This window comes from Lepidochelys olivacea, assembly GCF_965140295.1.
Source record: "Lepidochelys olivacea isolate rLepOli2 genome assembly, chromosome: 3".
Classification (NCBI taxonomy): domain Eukaryota; kingdom Metazoa; phylum Chordata; order Testudines; family Cheloniidae; genus Lepidochelys; species Lepidochelys olivacea.
Window position 1 is genome coordinate 144,218 of NC_140413.1, and position 26,755 is coordinate 170,972.

General features: G+C 42.9%; 1 protein-coding gene across 3 annotated transcripts in view; it reads right to left on the minus strand.

Annotated features, from left to right (window-relative positions):
• The window catches only part of GPN1 (GPN-loop GTPase 1), a 74,157-nt gene that overhangs the window by 31,855 nt on the left and 15,547 nt on the right, over positions 1-26,755 (minus strand). For all 3 annotated transcript variants that reach the window (XM_084624064.1, XM_084624065.1, XM_084624066.1), the window contains exons 6-10: positions 22,422-22,500; positions 22,224-22,318; positions 18,776-18,821; positions 10,183-10,329; positions 1,464-1,546 (exon numbers count right to left, since the gene is read on the minus strand). In XM_084624064.1, coding sequence (XP_084480190.1) covers positions 1,464-1,546; positions 10,183-10,329; positions 18,776-18,821; positions 22,224-22,318; positions 22,422-22,500 — 450 coding nt within the window. The remainder of the gene's footprint in view (positions 1-1,463; positions 1,547-10,182; positions 10,330-18,775; positions 18,822-22,223; positions 22,319-22,421; positions 22,501-26,755) is intronic.

Consider the following 26,755-nt stretch of genomic DNA (forward strand, 5'->3'; position numbering starts at 1 on the left):
CGTATATAATTCTCTCTCTTTCATTCTATAGTTATATCTAGGTTTAAAGAACTGACCTTGCACCCCTTATCAAAAATCGTTGAAGTAGAACATATTTTGAGAACCAAAGGGGTGCAGGCTGCAGTAAAGGTTAAGAACCACTGATTTAAGAACACAGTGATTGTCTGGTTTCACCCACATAGTTGTTGTTGGGACATTTAAAATGTACTGAATGAGATATACCACATGTTGTGATAGAGATGTGTAGGACCCCTAGATCTTGAAAGGTGTGTTGGGGGGGTGGGATGTCCTATTGAGTATGGGTTGTAGTTGTTTCATAATACTCCATAGGGGTTCCAGTGTGGGGTGGTAGGTGACAACTAGGGTTAGGAGTAGAGACAAGTGTCTCACGGGTTTGCACTTCGTGGGCCTGATTAGAAGGGCTAATTCCTGGAAGCACTCCCTAGCCTAGAGTACTTTTTGCATCTGTACCCAGTAAAAAGAGAGATTTATTTCTCACAGATGCAGGACTTGTTACAGTTTTCCAAGACTCTCTCACCTCACGATTACACTACTCTGGCACACTTTACATGGCGCTACACAGTGGGACTATTTGGAAGCTAAAGCTATTGCAGAATGTTACTTATTCATTAGGGTTTCACATAGGCAGCACATTTCACCAGTGCTCCATGACCTACAGTCTACTCACAGGTGTCAAGTTTGAGTTCAAGGTGTTGAGTTTGACTGTATAAGGCAACCAAACAATCTGGCAGTGTTCCATGAGGGGAGAGGCACAACTGCAACGAGCAGAGATGCCTGACCTGGAGCTTCAACAGTTTAAACAGCAGAGGGCTTGCTGGCAGGATGTTTTCTGTGAAGGTTCCTTGCATTTGCTCACCACTGAGTCTGTCAGAGCCCTGTTGTGTTTGCTTTCTGGATACAATGCAAACCTAGACTATCCTGAGGCAAATCTAAGGAGGAGGTGGGTTGAAAGGGTTCTCTGTACTGGTGTTTTGTGGATTTTCTATTGAGCAGTTACCAATTTTGAAATTCATGTTTGGACAGTTTGTGTGTTTGAATGTCTTATTTGTGTACTCTAGCGTACACAGGACAGGTGTTCTATAACAAATACTCTAGGCCAGTGGTCCCCAAACTTTTCTGGTTGTCACCCCTCCCCCCCCACACACCCCGGAGCCATGGTTGGGAGCCAGGACTGGGGCCAGAGTCATAGTCCAAAGCAGAGCAGCAGCTGGGCTGAGCTGGATAGCACTCCCTCACCATCCCCTGTGGGGGCTGGTCTGGGCCCCACTGCACCCTCCTAAACATTCCTCCACGCCCCACAGTTCAGGGCCACTGCTCTAGGCCAACTGAGCTGCAAAAGACCAGCACGCCTTCAAGCAAAGGAACAAGCACATGAATTGGTAGCTGAGCAGCATTCTTTAGATCAAGGACACTTTCCCTCACACTGAAAACCACCACCTCACCTCTCATATTCATCTATAGCTTCAGAGACTTTCACAAAAAATTCATCCAGTCCTGTACCCAGCACAGCAGAAACACCAACCACCTACAAAAGAAATGTATGTTCCAGAAACTAAATGAGACACAGTTCATATAAAGGATTATAAATAATGTGACAAAAGTTCCTCCTCTGCCTTGGTGGGTCCTGCGCTTATTGGCGGATTTTCTCGCCTCAGAGGTTCACAGCAGCCCTCAGTTTGGCCACTTTTGTGGCTCAAATCTGCCGTTCACTCAGTTAGCCTCATCACTGGCAAGCATGGGGAAAGGAAGAAGAACAATCCCTGCAGTCTCTGCTGATCCACCTAGTGGACCGGGAACAGGCCAGAGACATTCCCCTCTGGTGGAACCCACAGTCCAGTTCAACTCTTCCGGTATCAAGTAGGGAATTTGAGGGGAACCCGGGCCCACCCTCTACTCCGGGTTCCAGCCCAGGGCCCTGTGGATTGCAGCTGTCTACAGTGGTTCCTGTAACCGCTGCATGACCACTACAACTCCCTGGGTTACTGCCCCATGGCCTCCTCCCAACACCTTCATTATTCTCACCACAGGACCTCCCTCCTGATGTCTGATAATGCTTGTACTTCTCATTCTTCCAGTAGTATGTCTTCTCACTCTCAGCTTCTCGCGCCTCTTGCTCCCAGCTCCTTGCACGCACCACAAACTGAAGTGAGCTCCTTTTTAAACCCAGGTGCCCTGATTAGCCTGCCTTAATTGATTCTAGCAGCTTCTTGATTGGCTGCAGGTGTTCTAATCAGCCTGTCTGCCTTAATTGTTTCCAGAAAGTTCCTGATTGTTCTGGAACCTTCCCTGTTATTTTACCCAGGGAAAAGGGACTTACTTAACCTGGGGCTAATATATCTGCCTTCTATCACTCTTCTGTAGCCATCTGGCCCGACCTTGTCACACTAACCTTTGTGGGAGATGAATTCTGGAGTTACCAGTCAAAACAATGTCTGGGGAAATGACCCATGGGGACTGCTATCAATTTTAAATGTATTATAACTATAATCCTTCAAATGACCCAGAACCATCAAGCTGAGTATACAGCCTATGTTCCTGTCATTGCTACATTCATCATCTCTTCCTCACTCACTCAGTTTGTTACACCCTCTTATTTTGTTTTGTCTTTAGACTAAGTTCTTTGGGGCAAAGACTAGGTCCTTCCTATACATGTGTATAGTGTCTAGCACAACAGGGCTCCAGGGACCCAGTCCTCATTGGGGCTTTTAAGCACTGCCACAGCATAAATAATAAAGACAATGTGACACTGACAATATAGTATCTTTACATTCATAATGTTCAGCTGAATCATAGTAAAAAATATGGGCAACACAATCCAATGCACAAAAATAATGAATTCCTTGTATATAGTAGAGAGGATGGGCAAGTGCAGGGGAAAAAAAATCAAGTCTGTTTTCTAATTAAAGAAAAGATGGATTATCATGGGGTATAAAGCAAATCTCTCATTCTGGGACAGAAACTAAAAACTCATCTTTTAAACATATATGTTATGGGCTCCTAGAGTGATACTGAGGCAAATACATAGATTCCTAAGGCCAGAAGGGAACCTTGTATTTATACAAGTAAGATTAGAACTACTAGTTTCTCTTCTTCTTTCTTTTTTCCCAGCTAGCTGTGGTTGGGCCACTGGATCAGTCTGACATGATTGCCAGTCTAATGCTCAATCCATACCCACTTTGTGAGCCCGTACACAGTCTATCCACAATTTTCTTAGGTGTCCTCTTATTCTCAGCTTATGAACTCTAGTTTCAAACATCTCCCTAACAGGATTCCCTTCATTCATCCTTCATACATGCCCAAACATCTCAGCCTCCACTCTTGCTGCTTCTCTCCAACAACACAGATCTTGGTCTCACTCCTGAAAACATCATTCCACATGAGGTCCAGCAATGTCACTCCCTCAATGCCTTTAAATATCTCACTTCAATAGTTTCAAGTCTTCTCAAGTGCCTCTCTTCTGTCACCCACATCTCTGATCTGTATAGAACAGCTGGTTTTACCATGGTTTTGTGTAGTTGTCCCTCAAGTTGCAAGGACATCCATTTATCATAGAACACTACAGTTCCGCTGCACTCAACAGCCTTGCTTGTGGTTCTCTGTTGACTTTGCCATTTGCCATTAATGAGCCCAAAAGATACTTACTGCAGAAGCCTGATTTAGGTGCTGGCTCTCAATGTTGGTATTTATCTATCTTGGTTCCAGCCAAGCCACCCCACACGATTTTAGTCTTTGCTTTACTCATTCTGAGGTTACAATTTGTTAATTGCCTTGACCAAATCCTCCTCAGCATTGGGCATTAGAGAAATATTGTCTACAAAGATCAATTTAGAACAATATTCCATTTTTTATTTTCTTATTGATGAAATTCATCACAATTATGATTAGTGAGGGACTAAGCATTGATCCCTGGTGGAGCCCACCTTGCACCTCAATACCCTCTGTTACACCAAAGGGCATCCACACTGTAGTCATGGAACTGTCTACTGGTCTCTCCTGGCCTCAAAATCTATGCAGAAAGCTACCATTCAGAGTTTAGGTCTTGTATTATAAAGCAGCTCAGTACAATTAACTATTTAGGACGATAAGTGTGCATAGCATTATTTTAATGACTTATATGATGCCATGATTTGCCAGATGCTTAACACAATTAATACTGACAAGCGGGAAGGAACACAAGCCAGAATAGGGAATAAAGACTATTTAGACAAATCAGAATAAAATTCACCCTAAAATGCTTAAACTAGCTAAAGCAATCTTGGAACCTTTGCTGATTACATTCAGGAACTCATGGAGGACAGGTGATTCCCCGCAGAGCTGGAGAAGGGCAAACATAGTATCCATCTTTAAAAAGGAGAAGAGAACCCAGGAAATTATTGACCAGTCAGCCTAACCTCAACATCTGGAAAATACTGGAACAAATGATTAAACAATCAATTTTTAAGCACCTAGAGGATAATAAGAATAAGAAATACCCAGCATGGGTAGTCAAGAGCAAATCATGCCAAGCCAACTTAATTTCCTTCTTTGACAAGGTTACTGGCCTAACAGAAAGAGGGGAAGCATTAGATGTGATATATCTTGCTTTTAGTAGGCTTCTGACATAGTCCCATATGACATTATGATATGCAAACTAGGGAAATGTAGTCTAGATGAAATCACTATAAAGTGGCTTTACTGTCAAAGAGTGGGCATATCTAGTGGGGTCCCGCAGGGGTCAGTCCTGGGTCTAACTACTATTCATATTTTCATTAATAATTTTCATAATGGAGCGGAGAGTATACTTATAAAATGTGTGGATTACACCAAGGTGGGAGAGGTTGCAAGCACTTTCAAGGACAGGATTAAACATAAGAACAGCCATACTGGGTCAGACCAAAGATGCATCTAGCCCAGTATCCTGTCCTCTGACAGTAGCCAATGCCAGTTACCCCAGAGGGAATGAACAGAACAGGTAATCATCAAGTGATCCATCCCCTGTCACCCATCCCCAGCTTCTGGCAAAAAGAGGCTAGGGACACTATCCCTGCCCATCCCGGCTAATAGCCATTGAAGGACCTAACCTCCATGAATTTATTTTATTCTTTTTTTAAGCCTGTTATAGTCTTGGACTACACAACATCCTCTGGCAAAGAGTTCCACCGGATGACTGTGTGTTTTGTGATAAAATACTTTCTTTTGTTTGTTTTAAACCTGCTGCCTATTAATTTCATTTGGTGACCCCTAGTTCTTGTGAGTAAATAACACTTCCTTATTTACTTTCTCCACACCAATCATGATTGTACAGACCTCAATCATATCCCCCCCATAGTCGTCTCTTTTCCAAGCTGAAAAGTCACAATCTTATTAATCTCTCCTCATACAGAAGCTGTTCCATACCCCTAATCATTTTGGTTCCCTTCTCTGTACTTTTCCAAGTCCAATATATTTTTTATGAGATGGGGCAACCACATCTGCAGATCATTTATGAATATGTTGAATAGGACTGGTCCCAATACAGACCCCTGGGGACACCACTATTTAACTCTTTCCATTATGAAAACTGACTATTTATTCCTACCCTTTGTTTCCTAAAACATAAGGATGGCCATATGGGTCAGATCAAATGGTCCACTGAGCCCAGTATCTTGTCTTCTGGCAGCAGCCAATGCCAGATGCTTCAAAGGGAAAGAACAGAACAGGGTTATCAAGTGATCCATCCAGTGGCTGGCATTCAGAGGCTTAGGGACACCCAAAGCATGGGATTGCATCCTGACCATCCTGACCATCTTGGCTAATAGCCATTGATGGACCTATCCTCCATGAATTTATCTAATTCTTGTTTTAATCCAGTTATAATTTTGGCCTTCACAACGTCCCCTGGCAATGAGTTCCACAGGTTGACTGTGCATTGAGTGAAGTAGTAATTCCTTTTGTTTTAAACCTGCTGTCTATTAATTTCATTGAGTAAGCCCTGGTTGTTGAGTTAAGTGATGGGTAAACCACACTTCCCTGTTCACTTTGTCCACACCATTCATGATTTTATACACCTCTATCATATTCTCCCCCTCTCCCCCCCGCAGTAGTCTCTTTTCCCAGCTAAATAGTACCAATCTTTTAAATTTCTCCTCATATGGAAGATGTTCCATACCCTTATCATTTGTTGATCTGTTTTTTCCAAAATATCTTTTTTGAGATGGGGCGACCAGAACTTCACACAGTATTCAAGGTGTGGGAGTGCCATGGATTGATATAGTGACATTATGATGGAGAGTTTGTCTTATTTCCTCTTTCCTAATGGTTCTTAACATTCTGTTAGCTTTTTTGACTGCCACAGCACATTGAGCCAGATGTTTTCAGAGAACTACTTGCTATGGCTCTCAGATCTTTTTCCCGAGTGCTAAAAGCTAATTTAGACCCCATCATTTTGTATATACAGTTGGGATTATGGCTATTATATAAAAAAAAATTACTTTGCATTTATCAACACCGAATTTCATTTGCCATTTTGTTGCCCAGTCAACCAGTTTTGTGAAATCCCTTTGTAACTCTTCACAGTCTCCGTTGGACTTAACTATCTCGAGTTTGTGAACATGTTGATCAGCACAGGTCCCAGTACAGATCGCTTGGGGACACTTACTTAGCTCTCTCCATTCTGAAAACTGTCCCAGATTGAGGTGTCAATATAGGAGGTTTTGGAAGAAATTGATAAATTAAACAGTAATAAATCACCAGAACCAGATGGCATTCACTCAGTGGTTCTGAAGGAACTCTAATATGAAACTGAAGAACTACTAACTGTGGTATGTAACCTCTCACTTAAATCAGCTTCTGTACTAAATGACTGGCAGATAGCTAATGTGATGCCAATTAGAATTCAAAGTGATCGTGACAAATTAGGGAATTGGTCTGAATCCAACAAGATTAAATTCAGTAAAGATGAGTGCAAAGTACTACACTTAAAAAGGAAAAATCAAATGCATAACTACAAAATAGAGCATAACTGCAAGCTGGTAGTACTGCTGAAAAGGATCTGGGAGTTATAGTGGATGGCAAACTGAATATGAACCAACAAAGTGATGTGGTTGCAAAAAAGACTAATATTCTGGGATGTATTAACAGGAATGTCATATGTGAGATATGGAAGGCAACTGTTCCGCTCTATGCGGCACTGGTAAGCCCTCGCAGGAGTACTGTGTCCAGTTCTGGAAAAATGTGGACAAATTAGAGGGAGTGCAGAGGACAAGAAAAATTATGAAGGGTTCAGAAAGCCTGACCTATAAGGAAGGGTTAAAAAACTGGGCCTGTTTAGTCAGTAGAAAAGACGACTGAGGAGGGACCTGATGATAGTCTTTAAATGCATTAAGGGCTGTTACAAAGAAGATGATTATTAACTGATCTCCATGTCCACTGAAGGTAGGACAAGAATTGTCTTAATCTGGAACAAGGGAGATTTAGGTTAGATATTAAGAAAAACTTTCTAACGATAAGGTTAGTTACCTTGTGGAATAGGTTACTAAGGGAGGTTGTGGAATTCTAATTACTGTAGATTTTTTATGAACAGGTTGGATAAATCTAGGCTTAATTGATCCTGACTCAGCACAGGGAAGTAGGGTGGACTAGATAACCTCTCGAGGTCCCTTTCAGTCCTACATTTCTATGATTCAAGAGGCTTTAAAAACAAAGAAGACATAGTCCCTGCTCTGACCTAAACAGACTTTTTTAATCTAAGACTTATTATAATTCGGGGTGCTGCATGGAGTGGAGAAGTGAATCGGAATGGGGGATGGTGTGAATGAAAGGGCAAGCAGAAGGAATGATAAGACAACTGAGCAGGAGCACACGGTTATAGATAGGACAGGCAACAAGGTCCCTGTCCTCAGGAGCTTACAGATAACTCAATGGAAAACAAAGCATCCCACAGCTTTCTAGAAAGGGAGGATAGGCCAGGGGCTAGCCTGGAACTTGGGAAACTGGATTCAATTCTGTGGTCTGCTACAGACTTACTGTGTGACCGTAGGCAAGTCACTTAGTCTCTGTGCCCCAGTTCCCTGGATGGAACTACAAGACATGGCCTGTCATGACCCTGATCACTTTGTTTATATGTTGTGCCATCTCATCTAATTTTGGTCTTGAGATTAGAAGGTTTTTGGAGCAGGGACAGGGTCTTCCTCTGTCTGTGCAGCACAATGCAGCCCAGACCTTAGGCCTTTTGATACTACCATAATACAAATAATAAACATCCAGGGTAGGCAGTAATTGTTATAAAGTACAAGAACATTTGCAATATTATCAAGGCCTAAAGTATGTGGTAAAACCCACCTGATTTCTGTGGTTCTCTAGTGATACAACCAGAAAATCTGAGATACTCATTTATTTACATACAAAACAGCAGAATTTTACTGAATTAGGTATGAAAACAAATCATGCAATCAGTAGAGAATATTTGTAAGTCATGCTCTGGCCAAAGGACCCATGCATGAAAAGGATGGTCCAGTGATTAGGACACTAGTTTAAGACATGAGAAAACTGGGTTCAATTCCCTTCCCCACCAGAGACTTCCTGTATGACCTTGGGAAAGTTACTTAGCCTCTCTCTGCTTCAGTTCTCCATCTGTAAAACGGGGATAGTACCCCTCCTGAAATGACAGGTGTTGTGAGGACAACTACATTAAAGATTAGGAAGCACTTTGGTAAATACTGAAGAAGAGTGCTATAAGAAATAGCATTATTGATTCAGCAGCTGGAGTTAATTTATTTTGTTATTGAATTCAGCATTATGTTGTCCCCACATTTTCAGATGTCAACATGTGTAGATTTGTGTACTGACAACGCCTAACTGCATCACAGAACTGTCAGGGAGGAAAGCAGAAGGGTTTTCACAGCTACATAGCAGGAGCAGGCTGTTGGTACTTTTAGCAGCTGGAGAGACAGAGGAGGCCATTTGGAACTGTGGAATAAACTCATTAGCTGGATGTTTCTACTAAAATTATCAGTGAAATACTTGAGTTGACATTTTAAATTATCATCATGTCTCAAAGTCAACATCGTGCTACGATGAATGGGGCAGTTCACACAGAGTTAATGTTTCAGGAAGAGGATACAGCAACAGCTTACACTCTGTTCACTTAATCATTATCATCTGTAGTAGTACCATCATGCCTAGAAGCCAGGACCTGACCGTGCTAGATGCTATCCAGATACAGAACAAAAGACACAGTACCTGACCCACAGAGATTACAATCAAGTATGAGGCAAGGACCACAGATGGATATGGGCAGATGGAGGGGTACAAGTGAACAAGGAGACAGTATGGCTCTGCATTATAGACAATAGCCTTTGCACACCAACAGCCTAACTATTGTCAAGTTTTTTGTAGGCATTGTGGCAAAGGACTGTTTTGAAGAGGGAGTTAAAGGTGGATAATGAGGTACCTTTGTGAATGCTTACAGGAAACACTTGCCAAGCATGTGGGGCAGCATGGGTGAAAGCACCAAAGTAAAAAAAAATTAAATTTTAACACTATGTTTTTTAAAATTGAAAGCTAATGTGCAGCACAATTCTGCAGCAAGAGGACAGTACGGGAGGGACACCATGCAAACCCCAATGAAATAGCTATGGGATCACTGACACTCCCTGATATATAGGCTTTTCAATGGCACTCATTACTGGATTATTTAAGTACTTTATAGTAATGGATTTAGCCTCCCAATCCCACTGGGGTAGGAAAAGATACCTTCCCATTTACCATATGGGCTAGAAATTTGTTTCTAAGGTTGTGACCAAAGCAACCTCCTTCAGTAAGTGGTACAGAACTGAATCGGACTCCTTTAAAAAGAATGAAGGGCTTAGCTGACCCTGCTAGAGTACAAGGCATTTCAAATGAGAGACTCTGAAATGACACCCTCCACTCCAACAAATACACTTAGGAACGCAACTACTTAATTCTTTGCTTTCTCTGGTGATTTATTTGCAATTTAATTTTAAATTACTCCCTCTGCCAGCTTGCACATCCCTCTCCCCTGAGGCAGGATAAAGTAATCCAAAGTATTTGCCCCTGAAGAATGACGCAGAGAAATCAGTCCCCTCTATACCCCATGGTGCAGGACTCAGCAGGGGACTCAAGGCTGAGAGCAGCGAATAGAGATCTCTGTGTAGGGGGTAGTGAACAGGAGAGGAGGCTTACCTTAAGTGAGCTGTAAAACTCATCCAACACCAGGCTCATGGAACGAGTCAGGTTACTAACATACGTTGTCTCTTGATTCAAGGCATCTTGGAAGATCTCAAAATCCTGCATCCATTCTACTGCAAAACTGTGATCAATGATATCTGTCTGGAACGTAAAAGGAAACGAGAAGTCAGTTTTCAGAGATGATGGTGGTTGGTTGGTTCTGTATTAGCATGGGCACTCAACAGTACCTGAGAGTTAAGGCTAGTAAACAGTTTTCATTCTAACTCCATTATCAAATGCTCGTAACTTTCCAAAACATTCACTCCCTGGCCTGAAATATCCCATGCTTTGTTTTGCCAGTTCAGCTGTTTCAATTTGAAAAGGGTACAACCCCCATCATTATTTCAATTTTAAAAAGGCATGTTTAGAGTTTAAGGCAGTGCTACTGCAATTTGATCAACGTGGGAGGACTCGTACGTCTGCATGCAGTCCCACTGAAACCAATGGGGCCCTGCCAGTGTGTACGAGATTGCAGTACTAGAATCTAGGCAAATTAAGTCCTCACTTATGACCTCACTCACACACCGTTGGTTGGCTTGAAAAACTTTGGTGTTTTAACTAGTGACTAAACACTACTCACTGAGCACCACAGCAATAAGAGCTGGGCAAACATATAGTACAGCACTCCCTGCCCCCATAGACCTTACAATATAATTTTTAACGCAAGACAAATGGATTTGGGGGAGAACAGGGAAGACAAAAGAACAGGAGCAGTAAAGGGGAGTTTTGCAATGGACTTTTACAAGTGAAGGAGGAAAGAATTAGTTTGTTCTGTGCTTGCTTGCCTGCCTGATGTGTGATTCCCTAATTGAAGATTATAGTGTGGTCTGTTTTGGGGGTTGCGTGCTAAGCCAAGTGCCAGGCTAGGCTGAGAGTTTACTAATGAGGCTCTAGCCTGCTATCCTTTGATACCTAAATCCTTTTGGGTCCCTTGACAAGAGGCAGGGATAACTCAGGAAAAATGGGGGCTTAAAAAGCCAGCTCCTAAGCAACCAGAGAAAGCAGCGAATGCAGCAGCAAACAGGAGTTTTGTGAGGGAGTGAGAGAAGCAGACACACCTAACAAAAATACTTTAAACTTAGGCCATTAATCACCTACCCACCCCAGCCAAAAAGAAAACCTGAAAGAGTAAAAATAATGCAGACAGAAGTCCAGCAGCGAAGTAGGGACTATATAGTTTATTACACTGAATCACAGAATCATAGAATATCAGGGTTGGAAGGGACCGCAGGAAGTCATCTAGTCCAACCTCCTGCTCAAAGCAGGACCGATCCCCAATTAAATCATCCCAGCCAGGGCTTTGTCAAGCCTGACCTTAAAAACTTCTAAGGAAGGAGATTCTACCACCTCCCTAGGTAACGCATTCCAGTGTTTCACCACCCTCCTAGTGAAAAAGTTTTTCCTGATATCCAACTTAAACCTCCCCCACTGCAACTTGAAACCATTACTCCTTGTTCTGTCATCTGCTACCACTGAGAAGAGTCTAGAGCCATCCTTTTTGGAACCCCCTTTCAGGTAGTTGAAAGCAGCTATCAAATCGCCCATCATTCTTCTCTTCCGTAGACTAAACATCCCCAGTTCCCTCAGCCTCTCCTCATAAGTCATGGGTACCAGTCCCCTAATCATTTTTGTTGCCCTCCGCTGGACTCTTTCCAGTTTTTCCACATCCTTCTTGTACTGTGGGGCCCAAAACTGAACACACTACTCCAGATGAGGACTCACCAATGTCAAAGAGAAGGGAACGATCACGTCCCTCGATCTGCTGGCAATGCCCCTACTTATACAGCCCAAAATGCCATTGGCCTTCTTGGCAACAAGGGCACACTGTTGACTCATATCCAGCTTCTCGTCCACTGTCACCCCTAGGTCCTTTTCTGCAGAACTGCTGCCCAGCATTCAGTCCCTAGTCTGTAGCGGTGCATGGGATTCTTCCGTCCTAAGTGCAGGACTCTGCACTTGTCCTTGTTGAATCTCATCAGATTTCTTTTGGCCCAATCCTCCAATTTGTCTAGGGCCCTCTGTATCCTATCCCTACCCTCCAGCTTATCTACCTTTCCTCCCAGTTTAGTGTTATCTGCAAACTTGCCGAGGGTGCAATTCACACCATCCTACAGATCATTTATGAAAATATTGAACAAAACCTGCCCCAGGACCGACACTTGGGGCACTCCACATGATACCGGCTGCCAACTAGACATGGAGCCATTGATCACTACCCGTTGAGCCCGACAATCTAGCCAGCTTTCTATTAACCTTATAGTCCATTCATCCAGCCCATACTACTTTAACTTGCTGGCAAGAATACTGTGGGAGACCGTGTCAAAAGCTTTGCTAAAGTCAAGGAACACCACGTCCACTGCTTTCCCTTCCTCCACAGAACCAGTTATCTCGTCATAGAAGGCAATTAGATTAGTCAGGCATGACTTGCCCTTGGTGAATCCATGCTGACCATTTCTGATCACTTTCCTCTCCTCTAAGTGCTTCTGAATTGATTCCTTGAGGACATGCTCCATGATTTTTCCGGGGACTGAGGTGAGGCTGACTGGCCTGTAGTTCCCAGGATCCTCCTTCTCTTTTTTAAAGATGGCCACTACATTAGCCTTTTTCCAGTCATCCTGGACTTCCCCGGATCACCATGAGTTTTCAAAGATAATGGGCAATGGCTCTGCAATCACATCCGCCAACTCCTTTAGCACTCTCAGATGCAACGCACCCAGCCCCATGGACTTGTGCACCTCCAGCTTTTCTAAATAGTCCCGAACCACTTCTTTCTCCACAGAGGGCTGGTCACCTCCTCCCCATGCTGTGATACCCAGTGCAGTAGTCTGGGAGCTGACCTTGTTCGTGAAGACAGAAGCAAAAAAAGCATTGAGTATATTAGCTTTTTCCACATCCTCTGTCACTAGGTTGCCTCCCTCATTCATTAAGGGGCCCACACTATCCTTGACTTTCTTCTTGTTGCTAACATACCTGAAGAAGCCCTTCTTGTTACTCTTAACGTCTCTTGCTACCTACAACTCCAGGTGTGATTTGGGCTTCCTGATTTCACTCCTGCATGCCCGAGCAATATTTTTATACTCATCCCTGGTCATTTGTCCAATCTTCCACTTCTTGTAAGCTTCTTTTTTGTATTTAAGATCAGCAAGGATTTCACTGTTAAGCCAGGCTAGTCGCCTGCCATATTTACTATTCTTTCTACACATCGGGATGGTTTGTCCCTGTAACCTCAATAAGGATTCTTTCAAATACAGCCCGCTCTCCTGGACTGCTTTCCCCCTCATGTTATTCTCCCAGTGGATCTTGCCCATCAGTTCCCTGAGGGAGTCAAAGTCTGCTTTTCTGAAGTCCAGGGTATTCTGCTGCTTTCCTTTCTTCCTTGTGTCAGGATCCTGAACTTGACCATCTCATGGTCACTGACTCCCAGGTTCCCATCCACTTTTTCTTCCCCTACTAATTCTTCCCGGTTTGTGAGCAGCAGGTCAAGAAGAGCTCTGCCCCTAGTTGGTTACTCCAGCACTTGCACCAGGAAATTGTCCCCTACACTTTCCAAAAACTTCCTGGATTGTCTGTGCACCGTTATATTGCTCTCCCAGCAGATATCAGGGTGATTGAAGTCTCCCATGAGAACCAGGGCTTGCGATCTAGTAACTTCTGCGAGTTGCCGGAAGAAAGCCTCATCCACCTCATCCCCCTGGTCCGGTGGTCTATAGTAGACTCCCACCATGACATCACCCTTGTTGCTCACACTTCTAAACTTAATCCAGAGACTCTCAGGTTTTTCTGCAGTTTCATACTTGAGCTCTGAGAAGTCATACTGCTCTCTTACATACAGTGCAACTCCCTCACCGTTTCTGCCCTGCCTGTCCTTCCTGAACAGCTTATATCCATCCATGACAGTACTCCAGTCATGTGAGTTATCCCAAGTCTCTGTTATTCCAATCACATCATAATTTCTTGACTTTGCCAGGACTTCCAGTTCTCCCTGCTTGTTTCCCAGGCTTCGTGCATTTGTGTATAGGCACTTGAGATAACCCGCTGATCATCCCTCTTTCTCAGTATGAGGCAGGAGCCCTCCTCTCTCACTGGGAGCACTCAAGGAAGACACGGCCATTTGGGAGAAGCTAAATGAATTCTTTGCATTGGTCTTCACTGCAGAAGATGTGGAGGAGAGCCCAGCCCCAGAGTCATTCTTTTTAGTTGCCAAATCTGAGGAACTGTACCAGACTGAGGTGTCAAAAGAGGAGGTTTTGGTACAGATTGATACAAACAGTAATAAGTCACTAGGACCACATGGTATTCACCCAAATGTTTTGAAGGAATTCATAAAAAATTGAAGAACTAGTACTGTGGTATGCAGCCTATCACTTAAATCAGCCTCTGTATCAGATGACTGGAGGGTAGCTAACATAATGCTTATCTTAAAAAAAAAAAAAAAAAGGTTCCAGAGGCAGTCCTGGCACTTCCAAGACAGTAAGCCTAACTTCAGTACCAGGCAAATTGATTGGAACTATAGAAAAGAACAGAATTAGCAGACACATAGATGGACATGATTGTTGGGGAAGAGTCAACAGGGCTTTTGTAAAGGGAAATCAGGCCTCACCAGTCTATTAGAATTCTTTGAGGGTGTCAAGAAGCAAGTGGACAAGGGTAATTGAGTGGCTGTAGTATTCTTGGACTTTCAGAAAGCCTTTGACAAGGTTCCTCAACCACAGGCTTTTAAGCAAACAAACCAGTCATGGGATTAGAGGGAAGGTACTCTCGAATCAGTAACTGGTTAAAAGACAGGAAACAAAGGGTAGGAATAAGTGGCCAGTCTTCACAATGGAGAGAGGTAAATAGCAGGGTCCCCCAAAGATCTATTCTGGACGTGTGCTGTTCAATATATTCTCCCACAGCCTCCTCTCCCCACAGACCAAGGAGATCAATCCCCTCCCCTGTAGTGCAAGCAGGAGTGCATTTGATGCGGGAGCCAGCTACTGCCCAGCTGAGTGTGCCATGTGAGCTTTCCACACTGAGAAATTTCAAAACTTCTTGGGGCTTTGAAAGGAGGGGGTGAATGCCTGTGTAGCTGGATGCAGGGCAGTGGAGTTCGAAACAGTGAGCATTGTGGGATACCCCCTGGAGGCCAGTTACAGCGATGTAATAAATGCTGTGTCTACACTGATGCTTTGTTGATCTAACTTTGCCGCAACAAGCTCTATGCCTCTCGGCATGGTGGTTTTATTTTGTCAACGAAGCAGGAGAATATTGTTGGTGGGAGGTGCACTGTCGTGTGTACACCTCCACTGTTTTGTTGCGAAAAGCTGCCTTTTGATGACAAAACTGTGTAGTGTAAACAAGGCCTAACTCAGGTTATGTCTACACTGTACTTTTGTTGGTAAAGCTTTTGGAAAAAAATCACACCCCTGACAGACAAAAGTTTTACTGACGAAAAGCGCCAGTCGGACAGATACTCTCCTACTGACAAAGCTACCGCCTCTCATGGGGATGGTTTTATTTTGTCAGCAGGAGAGCACTCTCCTGCTGACAAAGAGCGGCTACGCTGCATACCTTACAGCAGCATTGCCATAGCAGCACAGCTGTGCTGCTGTAAGGTACACAGTATAGACATAGCCTCTGAGTGTCACTGTTAAATACAAGGTGGAACAGATTGTTCAGCATAAGTAGTTATCACATTTCCAGAGACCCTTCAAGGTAAAGTGACCCTTTAACACTCCTTCAGTCATAGGGAGAAAAGAAGGGGGAGAAGCAGCTGGGGGTGGGCAGCAATCACTCTATAGCCGACCCTCATCCTCAAAGGAAATCTGTACAATCTTATGCCTATACTAGAGAGCTCTCTCATGTAGCCGCTCTAAGCCGATGGGAGAGAGCTCTCTCCTGTTGACTTAATTACTCCAGCCCCTGCGAGTGGCAGTAGCTAAGCTGGCAGGAGAAGCTCTCTGGCCGACATAAGCGCCAGTGGGGACAGCACTAAGTTGGCATAAGTTATGTCACTCAGGGGGTGGCTAATTCACACCCCTGAGCGACATAACTTATGTCAACTTAAGCTGTAGTGTAGCCATAGTGCAATACTTTCAACAGACAAGCCTGGGAGCTTAAATTCATTACTTTGCTAGACATTAAAAATCATGGACTGAATAGACACACTGGATTTATGGCTTACTACAACAATCTGTAACCCATTAACAACCCCCATCCCCAGCTGCTGTCTGTCCCCCGACACCTTTCCTCCTTATGACTAGAGGGGTGTTAAAAGGGTCACTTCACACCACTGCATACACCTTAACTGAAATAGTCATTTTTCTGACTTTGTACACTAGACAGCACTCTGTGTGTAGACAGCTACACTGCTCCACTGTAATTACCAGGACAGGTTCTTATCCTGCAAAAGCAGACAGATACATTGTAAAATTAGGAAGATGTAAAATCAAACTGTCAGAGGAACATAGGCAGGCTTGGAGGGGGCATGCAAAGTGGTGGCCTCTAGAGCAGGGGTGAGCGTAGTGTGAGAACTCAGGACAGTGGGTCTTTGATCAGATGTCTATGAGAGAAGTGAGGCTGGCATTCAGGCAGGGGGTCGCCAAGGCAAGTGAGAGCGAGAGAAGGAAAAGTTCAGGAATGGGGTGATTCTGGGAAATCTATAGTATCTGAAATAACTATTACATTGGCAAAAGCGGCCTAGGCTTCAAAATGACAGCATCCTTTTAAGAGTATACATCAGTAAATAAAAAGGAATGGACACACATCCTTAGGCTGACTTGTGTCTGCCAAGCGTGCAGTTTAGTAGTGTCAATAATGGGCACCAACACGCTTTGCCAAAGGATGCCCATTACAGCACAGAGGACTCTTGCCTTAAGAAAAAGGAACTTAGGCAATAGAAAGGAATTTGTTTACAGGACTCCATTTGTGCTTTTTCTGTTGGGCAAGGAAACTCAGCCCATTATTGAGAAGTGGTAGGTTTGGAAAATTCTCCCTACCTTACTAGGGAAGGGCAAAACTATGGTACTGAACCACACCTCTGGTTGAAGGGTTAAGGTATCCAGTATAAGTGAAAGGTGGCAGAAATATGGTCTTCATCAGTGAAGATGGCATGTAAAATCAGTGTAAAAAGAAGACTTGAGTCAAAGGAAAGGTGCAGCAGCTGGAAACAGGGAGCCCCAACTAGAGTAGCCCTGCAACTTTCCGCACATGAGGAGAGAATAACTGAGGCCCTCATCCAGGCATTTGAGGCTAGTTCTCCGCCAGGTCCAGAGCAGCGAGGAGGAGCAGCAGGGGCAAAGATCTTCAGTCCCTCAGAAGCCCCAGTGATGCTATTTTTTTATTTTTTAAAAGGCAAAGCTGACTGCTGGGAGATGGCAGCCCTTAAACCCTGGAAAGGGCACTGTGAGGGCAGAATTGGGGGTGGTCATTTGTGTGTGGGCACACACGAGTATGTTCATACACAAGAACAGCAACAGAAAGTTTTAAAAGGTATTTTTTAAAATGGCAGAACTTTTCAACTGAATCAAAAAAACCACGTTGTGCGCTAGCTACCTCTGTAGCTAAAGAGTCTTAGCTGTGTTACCCTGGCCCTGCCTTCCCCTTTCTCCCTCCTATTGCTTGTCAGACTTACCTGGTGTGTCTCATCTTATATTTAGATTCTAACCTCTGAGGCAAGGGTCATTTTTTAAATTTTAAGTGATTTAGGAACATAGGTCACTTTCAATTGGATTTGCGGTTCTAAGTCACATACATGCTTTTGAAAAACCTAGCATCCAGGCAGAACCCCACAAAATTAGGATCTCTCTAGACTGAGGTTTCACAGCAAAGTTTGACAGCTTGATATAAGAGAGGGAAACATAAGACGAAAAGGAAGGAGTCTGGCAGTTTCTCCAATTTAGAGACAATTTCCTGTAGAACAAAGCTCTTCTCTATTCCACTCAGTCCTACTCTTCCATTTTGATACCAAACATGATGACACAACTAGCATTCTTCAAAAACATTTAATGGATTATCTAATTGAAATGCTACCTTCACTTTCCTAGATTTGATCACTCCTGTCAGTTACCTTACGGCTGAGCTTAACTGCCTTTACCTTTTCCACATCAAAAATAAGCCTCCTATTCATAGATTTTAAGAACAGAATCAACCATTAGATTATCTAGTTTGACTTTCTATATAACACAGGTCACAGAGTTTCACCCAATTACCCTGTATTGAGGCCAAATTGCTTGTGTTGGCTAAAATAGATCTTCCAGAAATGCATCTAGTTTTGATTTACACACTCCAAGTGATAGAGATTCACCACATCCCTGCTTTCCAATGGTTAATTGCCCTCACTGTTAAAAATCTGTGCCTTATTTCTAATTAGAATTTATCTGGCTTTGACTTCTGGCCATTGGTTCTTATTATGCCGTTCTCCACTAAATTAGAGCCCTTTAGTAGCCAGTATTCCTCCATCCATCTCAGATGCAATGATGTCCTTGCTAAGGAGAGGTGATGACACTATTATAAGAGAAGTCTAACAAGCATCTTGTTCGCTTGGACACTGACAATAGATTCTACTTACCTTGTTCATGGCCAAAATAAAAGGTAGTTTTGTTTTGTACAGAATACTGAAAGGAGAGAAGAGGAGCAGTCAGAAAAGTCACCTAGACTTCAATAAGACATAGATTAACATATTTCCACATTAAGCAGGAGGCAGATAGGCCTGCATATAAAAACCAAACCCCAAAACTGTGATTTTAGTAGGAAAGGACACTTTACTCTGACCAAATTAAAGTGTAATCTTTCACTCAGATCACCGAGGACCAAAATAGAAAAAGGAGGTTATAAGCATCTCTCTGTAGAACAGCAATTGTCCTGTGTGCATGGCTGAGCTTGACTGATGTTTTCCTATTATTTCAGCTCTACTTGTTATTAACCTTCCTTTTTTTTTTTTTTATTTTATTTTGACTCAGGACTTTTATCATGGTTGAGATATTTGTGGACTGACCTATGACCTCAAAATACATACAGACCTGCAGACCCAACTGGACATATTTTTGGATCCATGAACTTTGAGGCACAGTTACTAGAAAGGGGAAGTTCTTTGTTTAGGAATACAGAATTGATAAACTGCATCAGACCTCAGGTCTACCCAGTTTAATATACTGTCTCCAACAGTGGCCAGAACCAGACACTTCAGAGAATGACATAAGAACAGTGCAGCAGGTTTATGTGGAATAATCTATCCCCCATATAAAACTCATCCTCATCTCTAATAGAGATTGGCTTACGACCTGAAACACAAGGTTTAATATCCCTTTCAAAATTCGTATAGTTATAACAAAAATTCTGAATATTCCTATTAGCCATATAAATAACCAATCCCTTTTTGAATTTTGTTAAATTCTTAGCCTCAGTGACTTCCTCTGGCAGTAAGCTACATAGCTTGATTACATGTTGCATGAAAAAGTAGCCCTGGAGTGGATATCAGCCAGTTAACCTAAAAGACAAACCAGGCGCCCTAATAAGTCTATGGTTCTCATGTAAGATTTGTTGAACATTGTCCTTAATGAAATCTGCTTTATATTCCTGGTTCAGCAACTTCTATTTACTGTGGTTGTTCGATTTTTATTTCCATTTTAATGTCTTATTTTCAGTCATCATAAGAAAAACTTTTGCAAAAAGGGGAATCTTGCAGCATATTCAGAAAACGGTGGGTGTGACATTTTTTGTACAAAGTATGCCTTGTGAGTATCATTCTAAAAGTCTTAATCTTCTAGACATTAATATCTCGTTGAATTGTATGTGCTATCATTGTATGTGAAGTTATAAAGTTTGACCGTGTATGTGTTACTAAAACATGTTGTGGGGTTGAACACACTCACAAGTAGCCTTTCAGGTAAAACAGTAAAAAGGCCAAACAATGTTAATGGCTTATTAAGGAAATGCACACAAGCACAAGGATTAACCCGGAACTGTGTACAATAAAAACCTCTCAGAGATAGCACTACACAATGGGAACTGTTTGACCCGGGTCACAGCAAAAGAGCTTTCCAACAAGTGAATAAAAGATATAAAAGGGAAAAAACGACATCATAAAGGGACCTCGCTCTCCCTACAACACCACAGCTGAAAATATCTGCGAAATAAAGACTAACCGGGGGAAATGATGATCCCAGGCTAAGGGATTTCTAGCCTGTGTATAAAAACCTGGGAAACCCAAGCTGCAAAGTCAAGGCAGCTTGTGTCTTAAAAATCTGCTAGCCTGTTTATCACTCAGGATAAGAATTTGCTAATTCATATCCTACCTATCCAGTATGTTAAACTCAGTTTGCTGTTTTGTTTATTTACTAGGTAATCTGCTTTGATTGGTTTGCTATCACTTGAAATCTATACTTCTGTTGTTAATAAACTTATTTTATGTTTTAATTCAAACCAGTGTGCGTTAAACTAAGGTGTCTTGTGGTAATCAAGCTGAGATTTTCCCAAGTGTGCATGGTCCTCTTCACATTGAGGGAGAGGAGGACTGGGTGTTAAACCCATATACTGGCCAAATTTGATCAGGGCAGGATGGTCCTGATCTGGGGTCCTAGGCTGGAAGGCTGGTGGTTAAAAAGCCTGCATATGATTGCAGCAAAGTGTGTCCCTACCTGGGTGAATGCTGGTGAAAATGCAAGCTTGAAGGGCTTTACAACTTGTCACAGCAGCACAGTGTGAGGGGGAGCCCAGGCTGATGGGTCAGAGAGCTCAGTGGTACCCCAATTCCAGGTGGCACTCTGGGGGGAAACCCATCACAGTGGGATTCAAGCTCAATCTTTTCCCCACCATACAGGGCCCTCTGTAAAGAGCACACTACCGTCAGCTCTCAGGAGCTTCCCCCGGTACTGTTAGCCCCATTTTCCCTGAGGGATGCAGCTTTCTTGATGGGTCATGAAGACAGAGAGTTCTGTCTCTGCTGATGCTTTGTGTGTATAAAAGATCTTCTGCACTTTCCACAGTATGTATCCGATGAAGTGAGCTGTCGCTCACGAAAGCTTATGCTCAAATAAATTGGTTAGTCTCTAAGGTACCACAAGTACTCCTTTTCTTTTTGCAAATACAGACTAACATGGCTGTTACTCTGAAACCTGCACAAACTGAATGTTCCTGTATCTGGAACTAAAGAGGAAGACAACATGGCATTTCAAATAACTCCTCCAGGAGGCGACGAATGTGTGAACTGCTGTGGCTACATACTCCAAGGGGCAACAATGAAGCATCCTGACAAGATGTCAGTAGATGCAACTATTTCTTTGCCACTTTGTCCAAGATTACCAGTAGTACTCAAACATCATTGACCTTGACAAAAAGCAGACCAGATGCCTTTAATGAAAGAACTACTGAGTATCCTGGCTAGCAAACAAAATATTTCTGCCCTCCCACCATTAGCATAGGACTCCTGCCTGGGCTGAGTTTGCAAGAGATCAGTATCTTGATGAAGAGCAGACATTATGACCTCTCAGACTGTACTGATTTCATCAGACACTCTGAGGACATTCTCCAGACCAGAGGAAAAGCTCTGTGTAGCTTGAAAGCTTGTCCCTTCCATCAACAGAAGCTGGTCCAACAAAAGATTACCTCACCTACCTTGTCTTGCTCATATCATGGGACCAACACAGATATAACAACACTGCAAACAACTGATTTCATATAGCACCTCTCAACCTCTTCAAGAGGTCTCAAATACTGGGGAGAGATATGGGTGTACTGAGCCTTGTGAAAGTCCACAAGGGATTTTTAGGGGTGAGGAGCAGCTGCTTGTTGGAGTTCTCACAGGTCCTGGTTGAGAAGAATGATTGAATCTGTCAGTGTTGCACTGTTTTCTTTGGGTAAAAACATTGTGAGTGAGATATGAATGGTCAAATCCAATAACTTTGTTCCAATTTAAAGATCTTTTCAAGAAATGTGGGCTCCCTCATTTCTTTGTGATGATAAGACAGACAGCATTTTGAAAAGATATACATTTGATTTCTGAACCTATGATTTCTTACCTGCAAGCATATAACATGTTAGACATAAAGGTGATAGGGTTGGTGCTGCGAGATGTGTCCATCACATAAACGACAACTGAAGGAAAAGTGGAAGCCTGAAAGAACAGGATAAAACAAGTTTTAGTTAAGTAAAACGTGTCATTCTGCAACCACCTACCCCAGCCAGCCTCACTCTGATGTTGTGCAAAAAACACTTACCAGTGCCTCAGTGATGATAGTGCCTGAGGCTGACCAGGTGAACACCTCAATCTGTCCTGGTGTATCAATAAGAACATATCTGTGAAGAAGGCAACCACCACAAACAAAGGAAGAATTAGTCAAAAGTAGGGCTGTCAAGTGATTAAAAAAATTAATTGTGTGATTAATCACGCTGTTAAACAATAATAGAATACCATCTATTAAATACTTTTGGATGTTTTCTACATTTTCAAATATACTAATTTAAATTACAACAGAATACAAAGTGGACAGTGATCACTTTATACAAATATTTGCACTGTAAAAATAAAAAATAGTATATTTAAATTCACCTAATACAAGTACTGTAGTGCAATCTCTTTATAATGAAAGTTGAACTTACAAATGTAGAATTATGTACAAAAAATAACTGCATTCAAAAATAAAACAATGTAAAACTTTAGAACCTACAAGTCCACTCCGTCCTACTTCAGCCAACCAAGTTAGGTTACAATTTACAGGAGATAATGCTGCCCATGTCTTGTTTACAATGTCACCTGAAAGTGAGACCAGGTATTAGCATGGCACTGTTGTAGCTGGCATCGCAAGATATTTACATGCCAGATGCACTAAAGACTCATATGTCCCTTCATGCTTCAATCACCATTCATAGAATCATAGAATATCAGGGTTGGAAGGGACCCCAGAAGGTCATCTAGTCCAACCCCCTGCTCAAAGCAGGACCAATTCCCAGTTAAATCATCCCAGCCAGGGCTTTGTCAAGCCTGACCTTAAAAACCTCTAAGGAAGGAGATTCTACCACCTCCCTAGGTAATGCATTCCAGTGTTTCACCACCCTCTTAGTGAAAAAGTTTTTCCTAATATCCAATCTAAACCTCCCCCACTGCAACTTGAGACCATTACTCCTCGTTCTGTCATCTGCTACCATTGAGAACAGTCTAGAGCCATCCTCTTTGGAACCCCCTTTCAGGTAGTTGAAAGCAGCTATCAAATCCCCCCTCATTCTTCTCTTCTGCAGGCTAAACAATCCCAGCTCCCTCAGCCTCTCCTCATAACTCATGTGTTCCAGTCCCCTAATCATTTTTGTTGCCATTCCAGGAGATATGCGTCCATGTCATCAGCATGATGACAGGTTCTGCTAGATAACAATCCAAAGCACAGCAGAGCGATGCATGTTCATTTTCATCATCTGAGTCAGATGCCACCAGCAGAAGGTTGATTTTCTATTTTGGTGGTTCAGGTTCTGTAGTTTCCACATCAGAGTGTTGCTTTTTTAAGACATCTGAAAGCAATCTCCACACCTCATCCCTCTCAGATTTTGGAAAACACTTCAGATTCTTAAACCTTGGGTCGAGTGCTGTATCTAGCCTTAGAAATCTCACATTGGTATCTTCTTTGCATTTTGTAAAATCTGCTGTGAAAATGTTCTTAAAATGAACATGTGCTAAATCATCATCCGAGACTGCTATAACATGAAATATATGGCAGAATGCCAGTGAAACAGAACAGGAGACATACAATTCTCCCCCAAGCAGTTCAGTCACAAATTTAATTAACATATTTTTTTAAACGAGCAGCATTAGCATGGAAGTATGTCCTCTGGAATGGTGGCCGAACACGAAGGGACATATGATTGTTTAGAATATTTGGCACATAAATACCTTGCAAACAAAAGTGCCATGCAAACATAAGAAGCAGTCAGCAGTATCTCCCGTAAATGGAACAAACTTGTTTGTCTTGGCAATTGACTGAACAAGAAATAGGACCTAGTGGACTTGTAGGCTCTACAGTTTTATATTGTTTTGTTTTTGAGTGCAATTATGTAAACAAAAAAAAATCTACATTTATAAGTTACACTTTCACGATAAAGAGATTGCACAACAATACTTGTATGAGGTGAACTGAAAAATACTATTTATTTTATCATTTTCACAGTGCAAATATTTATAATAAAAAATAATACAAAGTGAGCACTGTACACTTTGTATTCTGTGTTGTAATAGAAATCAATATATTTGAAAACGTAGAAAAACATCCACAAATATTCAATAAATGTCAACTGGTATTCTATTGTTTAACAGTGCAATTAATTTTTTTAATCGCCGTTAATTTTTTTGAGTTAATCACGTGAGTTAACTGCAATTAATCGACAGCCCTCGTCAAAAGCACAAGCTCCTGGTGATTAGCCTAGCAAAAAGATGGGGACAGCCAGATCATGTGAATTTTTGTTACAGCTCAGGGAGATTTCTCCCAAAGCATTCCAAGACTTAGGGCTTGTCTACACTGGCACATTTCTGCACGGTAAAGCAGCTTTCTGCCTCAAACGACCACTCTGCTCATTGTTTTGAACTCGGCTGCCCTAGAGACCTACTCCCCTCCCCTTTCAAAGCACCCTTTCTCACAGCAACAGTTCTCACAGCTGTTGCATGCTGATCTGCTCTGGGACACAAAGCAAACCATTAATGTGGAATGCTCTGTTGAACACAGGGGGAGGGAGGGAGGCAGGAAGGTGAGCGCATTTGATTGCTGTGCAGAGAGTCCAGGGAGGGAAGCTGGAGCTGATGTCGGGGTTTCCCCTCCCCCAGGATTGGCTGCTTCCTGCTGCTGTCTGAACTTAAAAGACAGCATGCTGACACACACTCTGTCCCCCAAAACATCCTGTCTCTCTCCCCACCTACATACACACACTCCCTGTCTCACACTCTCCCCTCTCCTCCCCCATATCCCTTCAGCTGAAAAGAAGCCGGCAACGTAGTAGGATGCCCATGTGTCACGGAGTCACCAGGTGATGCTCTGGAACTACTCCATACGAAGCCAGTCAGGACTCTGGGGGAGCCTCCTCTCTCTGAGCATACTGTCTCCAGGGCAAGAAGCTTACACAGCTTCGACCTTCCTGGGTCTGACCTCAGAATATTCAGCATCCCCTTTTCACACCGTGTGCTTCCCACAGCAAGTCTGCACCGGTGGTGCTCCTGGGGAAGCCAGAGGGCCCAGCACCCCAACTCTGCAGTCAGACATGTCTCTCAGCCAGGGTAAAACAGAAGGTTTATTCGTAGACAGGACCACAGCATAGAAGAGAGCTTGTTATTACAAACATCAGTGACTTTCAGCCAAGTCCATCTTGGGAATCCTGGGCCAGATGCCCTGGATTCCTCCGCTTCCAGGTCCCCCAAGCAGATTGCCAGCCTCCAGCCCCTCCTCCTTCTCTCGATTCCCGGGCCAAAGGTGTCACCTGGTTGCACCCCCATCCTGGGTCTCAGGTTACATAGCTGCAAATAGCTGGGCAGTCTCACCTGCCCTGCGGGCCTCAGCAAAATCACATACCCAATTCCCACCACCTAACTATTGGTGCAGTACCCAGGGAAACTAAGGTCCACACAGTATTAGTATAGGACAGTAAGACTCATATGCAACATAGCAAAATGAATAAAACCCCACTTCGTCACACTACTGAACAATGGGATTGGGAAACCTGCATCATGTGATGCTGTGCCTGCCCCATGAGGCATTGCAAACCGCTCCCAAAGCACCCTGCGGCCAGTTGCACAGTGAGTTAGCTACCACAATGCACTGCTGTCTTTGCCATTGAAAGAGCTGCTAGTGTGGATGCGCTCCAGCATCACAAGGTGCACAGCATGGACACGCAACAGCGGTTTAATTCCAGCGTTTTAATAAAAGTGGTGTAACTTGTGGCACAAGAAACTTGCCAGTGTAGACATACCCTTAGGAAAGGACCTGAAAAATCTCCTGCACTGAAGGTGCCAGCAAAAGGTCATTACTGTTCTCTGCAGATTACATTTAAATGATAGAGTCAAAAGCATCAACATAACAGGTACTTAGACTGTAAACTCTTGAGAACAAAAACCGATTCCCTATGTTTACACATCATGTAGAACAATGGAGCTTATATGAATTGTATTAAGGGAGCTTTGCAATGAACAGACCTCTTCTCTAACAACTTCAAACGGTTAGCATTTGGACTATATCACAGAGGACATTAATTTAATTATCCATCAAATTCCAAGTCTTTTGTTTAGATATCATCAATATTGAGGGTAAAGGAAAACCAACAAGCAGGTGGCACTGAACTCTCCCCCCCACCATCCCATGGACCTTACAGAAGAAAAAAGATAAAATTACCAGTCTTGTACCGGGAAAGCAGAAGAGACGTGTACGACCAGGAGAATGAGTCTCCGAATTATTCTCCTCTGGTTACTGGAAGCTTGTGGTTCTGCTTCAAGCTGTAGCTCTTTTCTCAAGCACGACACACCTAAGTAGCAGACTGTTCCTACACCTGGATATATACAAATCTTTCACAGCACAAGACTGATAAT